Source organism: Lupinus angustifolius, unplaced genomic scaffold (genome assembly GCF_001865875.1).
Source record: "Lupinus angustifolius cultivar Tanjil unplaced genomic scaffold, LupAngTanjil_v1.0 Scaffold_45_185, whole genome shotgun sequence".
In the NCBI taxonomy this organism is placed as follows: domain Eukaryota; kingdom Viridiplantae; phylum Streptophyta; class Magnoliopsida; order Fabales; family Fabaceae; genus Lupinus; species Lupinus angustifolius.
In genome coordinates this window covers 1-15,042 of record NW_017721936.1, presented here as the reverse complement: position 1 = coordinate 15,042, position 15,042 = coordinate 1, and the positions used below count along the sequence as shown (strand labels likewise).

The 15,042-nt window shown below is 33.3% G+C and overlaps 1 protein-coding gene across 1 annotated transcript; it reads left to right on the top strand.

Moving 5' to 3' along the window:
- The first annotated feature begins 10,959 nt into the window (after window positions 1-10,959).
- On the top strand, window positions 10,960-12,582 carry LOC109338874 (pentatricopeptide repeat-containing protein At1g26900, mitochondrial). The gene has a single exon (XM_019576223.1). The coding sequence runs from the start codon at window positions 10,960-10,962 to the stop codon at window positions 12,580-12,582; it is 1,623 nt and encodes a 540-aa protein (XP_019431768.1).
- Window positions 12,583-15,042: the final 2,460 nt, after the last annotated feature.

Sequence of the window (15,042 nt, the reverse complement as noted above, 5' to 3'; positions counted from 1 at the left end):
GCATCATGAAAACATTCACATTCACAATTCCAAACTTTACATCCAGAATTTGCCTTTGCAAATAACTTTGTGCAAGTTAGCTTCCCTTCTCTTTGTGCAGAAGCTTTGAAGTGAAGTTTTTAACTACTCCCGCAACACTTCCAACCTTAGCTTATCAACTACCATGTAATTAAAAACTGCAGCGTCAGGGGCGTATTATATGGTAAATAAAGTCTTGATTTCTTGGTGAATCCCCACTATTATCTCACGACCTCACACATGGGTTCCATTGATTGCTCCCACGTTCTCATTCTTTATGCGGACCCCCCCATCCATTGTGTCTTACATCTAAGGACAACTTTGTATGGTTGTATTTTGCACTACTGGGCATTCCGGGCAGCGCATACTGTCTTGGAGGAAGAACTTGACAAGGTGAGTATTGTTTGGTACAAGGTTTGAGAAAATGGGCATCGATCTCTTGTGCATGTTGTGGAGCATGGCCATGGAGATGGCTTTCTTTCCTCTCACCGGCCACTTCTACTACGTTGGGGATGAGAAGTAGAAGATGATGAGGATAGTTATCATCATGATTATGAAGTTGAATGTGAGGATGATGTTCTCTCCTACTTCCTCTCATGCTCAATTTCTAGGGGACCTTCCCCATATTATAAGCATATGGTTCCCCATCTTTATAGGCCAATAAAACTAGATTTCCTTGGATGCATGAATCAAAAGGCAATGAAGGCAAGGGTTCTATCTCTCTACTGATACTCTCACACCGGTTTTTAATCATCTCGGTTCCAAAGAGATTGATATGTATGTATAATACACGATGATGGAGGGGAGAAGTGGAGAACCAATTGGTTTCTTAGAACTAAAGGCAAATGAACAAAGTAGATTATTCTGCCTGTGTCTTCCAAGTGCCTCTTTTATGCTTTGTCTTCTCACTCCCCCCATTGTACACGTTTTTCTATTAACCATTCATTTAAATGTGTAAGGGTGCAAGAGTAATGAAGGAGGAAGAAGGAGGATGATTGTTTTTACTCATATTTTCAATAGTAAAATTATGATTTCATATTAAATAAAAAATATAAATGTCACATGTTACATTTTATGTGTTATTATATGACATTTATCTCTCCATTAAATGGATATGATCCTTACTCTCGAATGAGGTATGTGACTTTTTGGTCACTTTTTTTATGAACAATGATCATCTCCATTAATGAAGAGACAAATACATGAGTTTTCCTTTGTTTTTAATGGTAATAGTGTCATTTCATTATAATTAGAAGGACAAATGTGTCATTGAAAATTGTATTTTTCTGCTTTTTGATGCACTTGCTCCTCCATTAATAGAGAGGATACTAACTCCTTTTTTTATCACGAATGCCTTCTCACCTTTTTTGAATGTGTAACCTCATCTTAATTATAATATATACATTTACAATAACCTCATCTTAATTATAATATATACATTTACAATAACCTCTATTTATGATTCTTTTTATTTATTAAACTAAAACCATCCAATCATTAAAACAAAACTTATAATTTAAAATTCAAAAGAAATCAGTAGAATGTTGATTATGATTTAAAGATGAAATTGGTTGTAGGACATATAAAAATGTTATCTTATTTTTTCTTTTCAATTTTTGTGTTGTTTTGAAATCTTAGTAGTTTCTTGATGCCATAAAATTAAGCCGGACAAAATTGAGTGTTCACAATTGCTCATCTTTACTTGTTGCTTAGTAGATAGCAAGCAAAATTAGGTTCGTGTGTTATTGTTGTAAGTAACTAGTAAAGAAATGAATATTAATTTTATCAATGTCAAGACAATGATCACAATTTAACATGAGAACACATAGATATGGGTGGAACTCGAGGCAATAAAAGGTAAATGCGAGAACGCAAGTCGGGTACTGCTGAAACTCGAGATAATAAAAGGTAAATACGAGAACGCTAGTTGGGTACTGCCGCAACTCAAGACAATAGAAGGTCAATGCGAGAATGCATGTCGGGTACTGCTGGAACTCGAGATAATAAAAGGTAAATACGAGAATGTTGGTCAGGTACTGCCGCAACCTAAGACAATAGAAGGTAAATGCGAGAATGCATGTCGGGTACTGCCGGAACTCGAGACAATAGATGGTAAATGCAAGAACGCATGTCAGGTACTGCTGGAACTCGAGACAATAAAAGGTAAATGCGAGAACACATGTCGGGTACTGCAAGAACTCGAGACAATAAAATGTAAATGCGAGAGCACAGGTCGACTACTGCCGAAACTCGAGACAATTAAAGGTAAATGTGAGAACGTAGGTCGGGTACTGCTGGAACTCGAGACAATAAAAGGTAAATGCGATAACGCAGGTTAGGTACTGCCAGAAATCGAGACAATAAAAGGTAAATGCGAGAACGCAGGACGGGTACTACCAGAACTCGAGAGAATAGAAGGTAAATGCAAGAACACAAGTCGAGTACTGCCAGAAATTGAGACAATAAAAAGTAAATGCAAGAACACAGATCGGGTACTGATGGAACTCGGGACAAGAAAGTAAATACGAGAACGTAGGTCGGGTACTGTCGGAACTCGAGACACTAGAAGGTAAATGTGAGAACGCAGTACAAGTATTGTCGGAACTCGAGATAATAAAAGGTAAATACGAGAACGCAAGTCAGGTACTTCCGGAACTCGAGACAATATAAGGTAAATGCGAGAACGTAGGTCGGATACTATCGGAACTTGAGACAATAAAGGTAAATGCGAGAATGGAAGATGTGTACTACCGGAACTCAGGACACGAAAGTAAATACGAGAACACAGGTCGGACGCAGCCAGAACTCCAGACACTAGAAGGTAAATGCGAGAACACAAGACGGGTACTGCCGGAACTCGAGACAATAAAAGGTAAATGTGAGAACATGGGTCAGGTACTACCGGAACTCGAGACAATAGAAGGTAAATGCGAGAACGTAGAACATGTACTGCCAGAACTCGAGACAATAGAAGGTAAACGCGATATTTGTTTAAAGGACGTTATAGCGTCCGAGTCTAGTAACATTGTAATATTTTGGCGTCTGAGTCCGACAACGCTTTTTTCTTTTAGAACATTCTAATGTCTAAGTCTAGCAATCTCATAACATTTCGACGTCTGAATTTGACAATATTTTTTTTTAAAGTAATTTTATTGACAACATTTGATGGTTTGATTGTGTGAGAATGTTATATGCTTTGTATGTATGTTTGTATGCATTTTATCTGATGTATGAAAATTTGGTATGCACGAGTATACATTGACTAGATTTGGTGGTATGTTTCAAAGTGGAGTTACGAATGATATATGATGAGTGAGAGTGTGGTATGGTTGTCTATTGAAGTGATGTATGAACTTTGATAATGTTTGCATGTTGAAGTGATGTATTGTTGGTATGTTTAGTACGACAAGTGAACTGTATCGTTCAACTAACAAAACTAATAATTACCGTGATATCATCCTCAGAGAGTAATTCGGATCTATACTATTTTCTACAACAGTAAATTGAATAAATATATACAAAGTTGAGGAATAATATTGATCATTGGTTTAGGTTATCAAAAGGCGGTTAATTTAAAATAGTTTTCTAAAAAAAATAAAAATGGTAGGGATTGACTTTCATCATTCATCCTCTTTGTAATTTTTAGATTCAATTCTATAAAACTTGCAAAGTTATTGATTTTGATGCAACATTTTCTTCGAATCATCTGTATCAATTCTTGATTACAAAATCCTTAGATAATTCTTCAAACATCAATTCCTTGGATATTTAATCAATTATCTAGCATTAAACCCAATTTAAAAGCAATTCATACACCATTGTCCATTCCTAAATCAATGATGAATCAAGAAAGACTATCTAGATTCAATTCTAGCTTTAACTTTCCAGTTAAACTTATATCCGAGATCAAGAAACTAGAAATTAAGAAGAATTAAGCATTAAGCACATAATAAACTTTCCAAAATCAAACAAGAAAATATATTTTCGAATTGAATCAAAAAATACAAGAGTTAGAAGATTACAACACTAGAATGATGTAAAATATAAGAAAATCCAGATCTAAAGTCGTTCCCACGACTTCTCTCCTTCTCTCCCGTGTTTCTCTCTCTAGAAAGTATGAAGAAAGTGCCTTGAAACTGGTTGGAACCCCCTTTCACGTTCGTGCAACCACCTATATGTGATTCAAAAATTTTGCCTCTCGCTCGAGCGAGAGAGCAAATTTCAGCATTAAGAAATTCTTCTAGCTTGAGCAATAGCTCTCTCGCTTAGGCGAGAGATTCAGAGTTTTGATCCTATCTTTCTCGCTTGAAGACTATAAATCCAATCCAGCAAGTAGAAGATAGTGTTTTGAAGGTGTCTTTAAAATATGACAAAAATTAATTATTTATTATCTCTTCATCAAGAAACCTTCATCCCCTTCAATATATAAAATAAAATTGCGGTGAAGAAAAACATGACCAACAATAAAAACATGAGAAACAAATGAGAGAGCAACATAGAAAACAAGTGAGAGAGTTGATAACTACCAAAGTGTTAGATGACATTATTTCTAGTGTGAGAGTAAAAATACATTATATTCCATCATAATGGAGTAAGATTGAGTATTATCCTCTCAGAGAAAGATAAATATTGTTATCCTAGTAGTTTTTTACTTTTCAATTTGAGAAGGTTTTTCCAAGTTAAAATTCTTGGTGTTATTGTTCTAATTTTTTTCCTATTTCATTTACATGCTTCTCACTTCCACAAATGCCCATTTTGCATCACACGAAAGAGAGAAATTGGTGAAGTTTTTATAAAATTGGTATTAGAGCTCTCATGTTCATCTCGGGCGCATAGCCTATGTGATCCAGTATGTAAGGAGCCATCACTGTCTCACTTGATTGATACATGTTCAAATTGGCAGCAAACAATTATTCTTATTGGAAGCCCATGATGAAGGATAACTTATCTCGCAAGGACATGTATGGGCTCATTTGTTGCAAAGACATATTAGATGGTAAGACTGGAAAAGATCGAGAGCTTTTAAATCAAAAAGTTATTGTAATGATTCAAAAGTACATTGATAGAAGTTTATTTAAGTATGTGCCTCATACACAAATGCCTATAAGTTGTTGTTGAAACTATAATATATGATTGAAAAGAAGAATCTCAAAAATAAAGTGCCTTTTATGATAAGGTAGGTGAAACTTGACATTAGATATAATCAGAGTATAATAGAACACTTCAATTTATTCAAGGGGCCTGTGAATCAAATGACAAAGATATATTCAAATATTGATGGCGAGTTGCAAACACTTCTACTACTCAAATCATTTTCTTAAAGTCGAAGTATATTAATTTATATCATTTCAGATAGTTTATTGAATGAAGAATATAGAAGGAAAAACAAAGTATATCCATTCTCTTTGAAGCAAATGATAAGGACATATGAGGAGGAAGTGAAACTCTTGGCATGAATGAATCATGTTGAAGAAGCAAAAATAAAGTCAAAAGTCGTTCTCAATATTGTATAAGGTTAGTAGTATTCTACTATTGTAGCAAATAAAGACATAAGAGATTTGAATGCAGGTTCCTACAGAGAAGCTATAAAAGTGGAATTATCCATACATATTTAGTTGGTCCAAAGAAGAAGGATTATAAGCATACCACAATTGTCGCTGCATATGATGATGCATTCGTCACTAGAGCAGACAATTACCTTAATGTTGCACATGGTAATTGTTCTTGGATTATTGACTATGTTGCCTTTTTCCATGTAAGTCCACAAGAATGTTTATTTTTAAATTATAAGAAAGGTGATTATGGTATAGTGAAAATGAAAAACCATATTACAAATACATGCAAGATTACATGTATTGGTGATAATATGTTGTTAATAGACATATGAAGCAAACTTGTACTAAATAAGGTGAAAAATGTTTCATATATGCGTCTCAGCCTTATCTGAAAAGGTAAATCAGATGAACTGCACAATTTAAGAGAAAATCATATGCATATTGTAAGATGTGAATGTCCAAAAGCCTTTATAAGCTAAAGCACTAAACACTATAGTAGATCTCATAAACATGACACATTTGATACCCTTAAACTAAGATTTCAGATGAAGTTTGGTACATGAAGAAGGCATCATTTAATCATTTGAGAGAAAGAAGCTAAACTAGAAGACTAAGGAATGCATATACATTGGTCCTCATATAATAAACTTAGGTATATACTGTGGGATTTGATATAGAAGAAAGTAGTGAGAAGATGAGATATTGTGTTCTTCAGTGGTCAACCAATGAGAGGTATTGATGAGAACCTCTTCAGAAGATCCTTTTCTTTAACAATCTATCTTGTTTGGTGCAATGAACCCACAGTTTGAGTGGTTCTTTTGATGGTGAATGTTTAGGCCGAATGAAAATTATGTTGGATAAAAGAAGATGGTTAAGGTATGGAGATGAAGGCGCCACAACAAGGATGTTGATAAGTCGGGTGCTATTCGCCACAAGAACGTGGTTCTTGATTAGAATATGTAATCTTGGTTTAGGCAAGAAGTTAGGAGAAGAACTCTCACACAAGAAGGAATAAGCCTTGTATTTTCACACGAAATTAAACTTCTCTTATTCAAAGTTAAAAGATACACTTATAGGCAAGCCACGGCCTTAGGACTAAGTCCAACCGAAAGGCTCCCAATTCAAATTGTACATTAATGAAAACAATGGAAATCTATGAAAAAGCCTTAATGCTAAGTCTTGGTTTCATGGTAGTCTTCATGGGTAATTCGGCTCCCTTGAAGTCTTCATGATTCCATGTAGATGGCACGACTCACTTGAATGAATGTGGGCTGCACATTAATGAGTTTTGAAGCATTCATGACAAAAACCTCTTAATTTCATGTAGAGGGCACGGTTCACTTTGAATGAAAGGGTGGCCATTTATTTAGTTGAAGTCTTCATGACTAAAACCACATGATTCCATGCTTGATTGCACGGATCACCTAGGATTAATTGTGGGTGGCAACTTAATTCTTTGTGTTGGAATTAAAGTTGGACGGCACAATTAAGGCAAAGGGCTTCAATGTGGATGACAACTTCCTCTTTAGACTTGAATTCGGCACACTCTCCTTGAGTCCACTCTAGGCTTTAATTTCGGACGGTGCAATGAAGACCATATTGATTGTTATTCATAGAGTCCATTTATTCTGAAATTTAAGACACAACAAGACACATTAAATTCTAAAGGAAAATGTTTTAGGACAACATAAATGTGTCCTAGCCATTTGAGTGCATGGTCGTGCCCTATTAAAAGGGTTGGGGATTATTTGCCCCATGTTGGCCCACATGTAAAGTGATGTAATGAAAAAGATGACTCCCTTGGTTTGAGCTTAGGAAAGCTCCTTTGATGTCTTGAATGAGTAGGCTAAGTGCATTGTTCACTTGTTTGGCCCCTGCCCTTGTCATGGATATTCCTCAACTCATCCTTAGGTTCATTCGGGTTCACATCAGGTATTGAGAAGAAAAACCAGTTCAAGTCAAAAGTTTGTATTTATGCAAGGAGATAGATTCCTCAACAATAGACAAATCCTAAATAGACAATGAATAGAACTTAGCCATACTTAGAAATAGTGAGATCGCGATCAAATCCATTTTTATTGTCACAAAATCATGGTCAAGATCTTACTTAAATCAAGTCCATAGTATACAAAAAAAAAATCAAAGCATCGACCAAAATTCAATTTTCACCCCTTAATCTTAGCTTATGTACCATGTTTATCCACTAATTTTTTTATTATGCATTATTATTCTCTATACCAAATTTTAGTCTAAAACTAAAAGAAACCAGCCTACGTGTCAGCATGGCCTCTCGTCTCTCTCGACAAATTTTTTGAACGAAAACCCAATTGAGTAATAAAAGTTGCATAATTTAAAAAGTTTTAAAACTTTTTAAAAAGTTGCATAATATAAAAAATACATTTAACCCTTCTTACTATTAAGGAAACATAGATTTCAAAACTTTTGATATTTTGGCTTTATTTTGCTTAATATCTAATGTTTTATAAAATCAAGATAAATTATATGTATTTTTTTTAAATCTACCCTTATTTAAGTATTTTTCTCCCATAATTTAATAATTATATGAATTTTCTTGGATTTAATATATATACATTGATATATAAGTATTTTTATACTATCAATCAATCATCCACCATTCATATATTAATTATCATAGACTCTCAAACAAAAATAATACAAACTAATAATAGATAATAGGCTAATAATGTAAAAAACTTTACACGAACAATGAATAAATATTAAACTCATCATTCATAATTTAATAATTATATGAATTTTCTTGGATTTAATATATACATTGATATATAAGTATTTTTATACTATCAACCAATCATCCACCATTCATATATTAATTATCATAGACTCTCAAACAAAAATAATACAAACTAATAATAGATAATAGGCTAATAATGTAAAAAACTTTACACGAACAATGAAAAAATATTAAACTCATCATTTTTTTTCCAGAATTTTTGTTCACATTTCAATGTATCACTAGCATTTTTTCTTAATAAAATCTTCAATATACATGTGAAATTTGGATGGAACTGGTCTTTCCTCCATTTTCAGTGTACTACCTCCTCTTACTAATTGTTATCTATACTGTATACAAAGGAAAAACATAAAATAACTACTCATTGAGTATTTTATGTTTCCTTTTTATTTTTTATAACTTCTAATTTTATTTTATAATTTTTACTTTCATCTTTATATATACTAGTGCGTACAGGCACTTCGTGCCTGCCGGCGAATATTGTATGATATTATATATTCAATTTTTATATATTTCATTTTTTTGAATTAAAATGTATTTATTGTGTTCGGTGTACTTTATAATATATTTTTTGTGTGTTTATGATAATGTTTAATTTAAGGTGAGATATGTGGTTAATTAATATATTGGTGGTAGTTGCTTAAGATTATATAGTTTTTTTTGGAAAAATTAAATAATGTTAAAGGCAATATAATAAATAAAAATTACACCATGAGGAAAGTTATTTCCAGTTTTGGCTTTATATATAGTATAAATTAATATTAATAAACATTAAATACCTATCATGAAGTATTTTATATAAATTTCTATACTAATACTAATAGAAATTAGAAAAATATAAAATAAATACCCTAAAATATTTTATGTTTGCATACTTTATCTTCTATACTAATATTAATAAACATTAAATAAGTATTTTATATAAATTTCTATACTAATACTAATAGAAATTAGAAAAATATAAAATAAATACCCTAAAATATTTTATGTTTGCATACTTTATCTTCTATACTAATATTAATAAACATTAAATAACTACCATGAAATATTTTATATAAATTTCTATATTAATACTAATAGAAATTAGAAAAACATAAAATAACGACCATTGAAATATTTTATGTTTCCCCACTTTATCTTTAATAATTCTTAATTTCATGTTTATTTATACTAATAGATAAAGGGGAAATATAAAATAACTTCCATGAAGTAATTCTAATTACATGTTTCTAAATATTATATCTCTTTTAATGTAAATTAATGCTTCCTTTTTAACTACCACATCAATTCTTAAACTTCTCCTTTCTAAATAGATGTGACTTTTTGAATGGATAAATGAATTATATTGATTATGACATTAAATTTGAAATGTGGATAAATTACTTAGCCATAACAGTCTACTTTCATTTTTAACTTTCAGCATATATCGCATGATAGTTTTCTTAAATAATATAATATGGAGATGATACAATCTATATAAAAAATAAGAATGCGGGTGACCGGCATGGAGTGCACGGTTGACGCGCTAGTCTTAATAACTTCTCTTCCATTTTTTCTACTTATGAAATTAAGATCAAATTTATAGTAAAAAAACTAATATGACTATATCATTCACCATTTAGTTATGCTATTTTTTATTGAGAGAGTCAATAATAATTAAAAAATAAATGACAATTGATATAGTAACCGTTCGTTCTTATATATTTTTCTCTATAAATATATGAAAATTTAACAAAAATATTATATATTTAAATCGTGTATATAACCCTAAATTATTTGGAACCGATGGCTATATATCATGGTATAGGTGAAGAAAATAATACTTGTGCCTATAATTTAAAATAAAGTACACTACACTGACACCCCCTTAGTTTTAGTAAAATTATACAAATCACTCCTCACTTTTTTACACCTGCACAAACCTCCCATAGTTTTTATACTTTCATCACACTGACCACCCCTACATAAGAAAAGAAAAATAAGTGTAATGTTTTAAACAAAAAAATGTGATAAATACAATTAAGTTAAACAAAACATGATATATTGTGTAGACAAGTCTAAACAATATACAAATAAATGTATCTTTATTATAAATGTATCAACAATTCTAAAGAAATATTGACTCATATATTATTTGGATGTGTCTCCACAATATATCATATTCTGTTTAACTTAATTGCATTTATCACATCTTTTGTTTTGAAGATTACACTTATTTCTTATGCAGGGGCGGTCAATGTAATGAAAGTTAAAAAACTATAGGAGATTTGTGTAGATGTAGAAAAGTGAAGGGTGGTTTGTATAATTTTACTAAAACTCAGGGGTGTGAGTGTAACTCTTTAAAATAAAATAAAAAAATAAAAAAAAAAGTTCATCTATCTGTGGCGTTATCGAGTTTCTTGGCCGTCATCGCCGGCGATGCAAAAATACTCTGTTGCTTTATGTAATCCCTTGCTATTATGTATCAGACACCGATTGACTTTCCAATTATGCCCCTCACATTTCACTGTAAGAACCTTCTCTTCAGACCCATATCCATTATTACATCACAACCTCACTCTCTTATTGAATTCATGCAAATACCCCTCTCAAATCCGTCAAATCCATGCCCGCATGGTTAAAACTGCTCTAACAAACGTTCCTTTCACTCTAAGCAAGCTTCTTGCTTCAACAATCTTGTTAGATATCAACTATGCAGCTTCAATTTTCAGTTTCATTCAAAACCCAAATCTTTTCATGTTTAATACAATGCTCAGAGGCTATTCCATGAGAAATCTGTTGTATAAAGCTTTGCCCATTTTTAATGAGTTGAGGAAAAGTGGAATTTTACTTGACCAGTTCTCTTTTATCACTGTGGTTAAAGCTTGTGGTAGAGATTTTAATGTTGGGGTTGGAAAAGGGGTTCATGGGATTGTAGTAAGGTCTGGGAATGGGAGTTTTGTTGATTTGAAGAACACCCTTATGCATTTTTATTGTGTTTGTAGAAGAATTGAGGATGCACGTAAGGTGTTTGATGAGTTTCCTGAAAGAAATGACTTGGTTTCGTGGAACACTTTAATGGGTGGGTATGTTTTTGTTTCGAAGGCTAATTTGGTTTTTGATTTATTTCGGGAGATGTGTTGGAGTGGGATTAAAGCTAGTGTTGCGACTGTTTTGAGTCTTTTGTCGGCGGCTAGTGATATCGGGAGTTTTGTTGGAGGGAAGTCTCTCCATGGTTACTGTATTCAACTTGGACTTAGTTCAAATTTAAATGTCGTTACTGCATTGATTGATTTGTATGCAAAAACAGGTCATATCAATTTGGCACGTAAAGTTTTTGATGGCCTTACTGTAAAGGATGTCGTCTTATGGAATTGTCTAATAGGGAAGTATGCGAAAAATGGTTTGGTTGAAGAAGCTTTGGATTTACTACAGCAAATGAGGCTTCAAGGAGTAGAACCTAATTCTTCTACCTTGGCGGGACTAATTTCGGCTTGTCCTGCCTCTGGATCTACCCAAGTAGTTCGATACGTTATTAGTTTTATTGAAGAGGAGGAACTAGAATTGGATGTGGTACTTGGAACAGCTCTTGTTGACATGTATGCTAAATGTGGCTTTCTAGTTAAGGCTATGGATATATTCGAGAGGATAAAGGGTAAAGATGTGAAATGTTGGACAGCCATGATTTCAGGTCATGGAGTTCATGGACAGCCAACTAATGCCATTAAGCTCTTCAATCGAATGGAGAACGAGGGGTTTAAACCAAATGAAGTCACTTTTTTGGCAATTCTGACTGCTTGTAGTCATGGAGGGCTTGTAATAGAGGGTTTGGAAATTTTTATTAGTATGGTTCAGAAATATGGCTTTACGCCAGAGGTTGAACATTATGGATGTCTTATTGATCTTTTGGGTCGATCAGGAATGCTAAATGAAGCACATAAACTAATAATGAGCTTGCCCATTAAGAGTGATGCTACTGCATGGCGAACTCTGCTTTCTGCTTGCCGAGTCTATGGAGATGTTAAACTGGGGGAATGTGTGAAAGATGTGCTAACCAACATTTATGAAGCACATCCTGCTGATTCCCTTCTCATTTCTAGCACTTATGCTGTTGCTGGAAGAATCTCAGATCATACAAGAATGCAAGAGCAAACAAATGTTATAGGAGAAAATAATTGTGGGATGATTGAAACAGTGGGAGAAACTATGGTGAAGGAGGTTGGGCTCAGCGCTGTTGAAATTGATAATGAGGAATGAACGGAACGGGAAAAGGTTTCGGACAGTGGTGGCATATATTTTTCACCAAAACTCCATACGACATTTAGGAAGAAATGAAGAACACAAAACATGTAAATTTTATTTCTGTTTTGATGTTATAAAGAAGTAGCCAATTCTTTGGTGGAAAGGAAACAAAGGCTGCATCATTCATCAATATTTAGAGATCCTGAAGCATGGTACCCAGCTTTGACTATTTGCCTGTTTTTGCATGATTTGATCAACCTAGTTTAGAGAGCATTCAATTAGGATGAAAGGACATCGAACGAGGTTCTCATCTTTCGTATATCTTTCAACCGGCGTGGTTATAGGTCACCAGGGTAGCAGAATATACTCACCATTATGGAGCCAAATACCATTCTTTTGTTAGATTACAAACCAAGCAACCTACTCAGAATGCCAGTTTTATTTATGGAATGAATTTATCTGAAAAGCATGAGTTTCAGGGCAACTCTCTAATTTATTCCATTCTCCAGAAACATAACCTCAGACATTTTTCATGCTTCATTCTTCTGGTATGAATTTCCAATCAAATACAACAATGTGTCATTTAAGGGGCTATAACAATTTACGGAGTTGTAAATAACACAAAAGCATAATTGATTATGATAATTGAAAGTAGCATTGCAGAATCCCATTCTCAGGGAGGATTTGTTGCCTGGGAAAACAAAAACAACTTCATTGGTCCTTGACAAACTCATAGTCACCTGATATGTGGTACTCTTCGGTATAGGTACGCGTATGCAATATGTTACCCATCAAATATATGGTACGTTCAGGATTTATCCTCTTTGCTCCTCTCTCCCCCTCTGTTTTTTGCTAGAGATATTAGCTTTCTTCTCCTATGCGGTTGGAGTTGCAGCTGCTATGACGGCTTGAAGCCTAGGGACGAAGAAGAAGGCACCTTCAATGATGGTTTGCTTGGGACTGAGTATCAATATGCGAGTCGTGACATATTGGTTCACAAAAGAACCGTGAATTGATGCTCATAAACCAATTCACGGTTCCGCAGCCAAACCAGCTAACCACGTTTGGACAAACCATCCATCTGCAATCTAATTCAGATGATTAATTTTTGAAGAAAGAATGGTAGAATATATTCCACTCCGTTGTGTAAAATGATACTGCATTTTAAGATGTATTCAACCACTCTGATAAAAACACAATGGCATACTACTTGTAACATAAGCATTACCTGGTCATTATTGTGATTTAAGTGAGACTCTGGAACAGCCATAATAAAATTTATTTTATTTATGTTTTCTTTCATAAATTTTTAAATTTCATGATGAATTATTAAACACCTATGGAACAGGCACATCCTCTACAAAGATCATAAATGGGTATATGCAATGGCAAATTGGCAAATTAGCAATTTGTTTACAGTTTGTGCAATTCTATTTGTCAAAGTGTTACTCAAAAGCAACAAATTTAATTAAAAATTGAATAGATTATAATTTTTTTATCGATCACAAGTTCTCAAACTGATATGAAGGCTTAGGGCCATTGGCCGATAGAACAAATATGATGCCATTACCGATGGTTCTCAATCTTCAACTGGGCCTTACTGTTTCATAAGGCTACTAATACTGTAGAATTGCTTTGCTTCACATAAATGGTCAACTGAATTGCAAAAGCCCCTAAGCACGTATTGTTGGAAGAAAAGGAAGAAAGATTGAACTTAATCGATTAAGATGTTGATAATCGATTATCGGGTGAGATGTAAGAAGAGAGAGAAATTCAATAATACTTCGCGCCTTTCTTTATTTCAGCTACAGTGTTTTATAACAGAAATAACAGACAATTTAATTGATTATATAGTCTATTAATCGATTAACGAAACTACTTCTAATCGATTAACTAGCTAATGAATGACATTATTCTCAACACTCTCCCTTAATTCATACTAGCTAAGTCAAGCACGCCCCATTTCCTTCTTTGAATTTCAAAGTTGATCCTCTTCCGTAGCTTTGTGAGGATATAAACAAGCTAATTTTCAGTCTCGCAATATTCTAGTCTTAGATTTCCTTTCTCTACTTGATCTCTTAGAAAATGGTACTTAGTCTCTATGTGTTTGCTTCTTTCATGAGCTATAAGATTCTATGCCAAACTTATTGTTGATTTGTTGTCTACAAATATCAATATAGAGTCTTCTTGGCTCATTCCTGAAAGTGCGCATGTCAAGAGGAGCACTTTGGAAAGCTTGCCCACTATGTGTTTTGATGAGGACAATTTGTGTTTCATAAGAGCTTGAAGATCATCAACAAATCAACGTGCTTAAGCCTCAAGATTGGTATTAGACTTAGACTAGTAATTAGTTTAGGTTGAGTCTAAGGCTTAGGTAAACTCAATACATGTCTCATATACATAATACATTAAATCATTTTATTTTGAGATATGACATGTCTAATTTCTCATCATTTCATCTCATATGTTCATGCA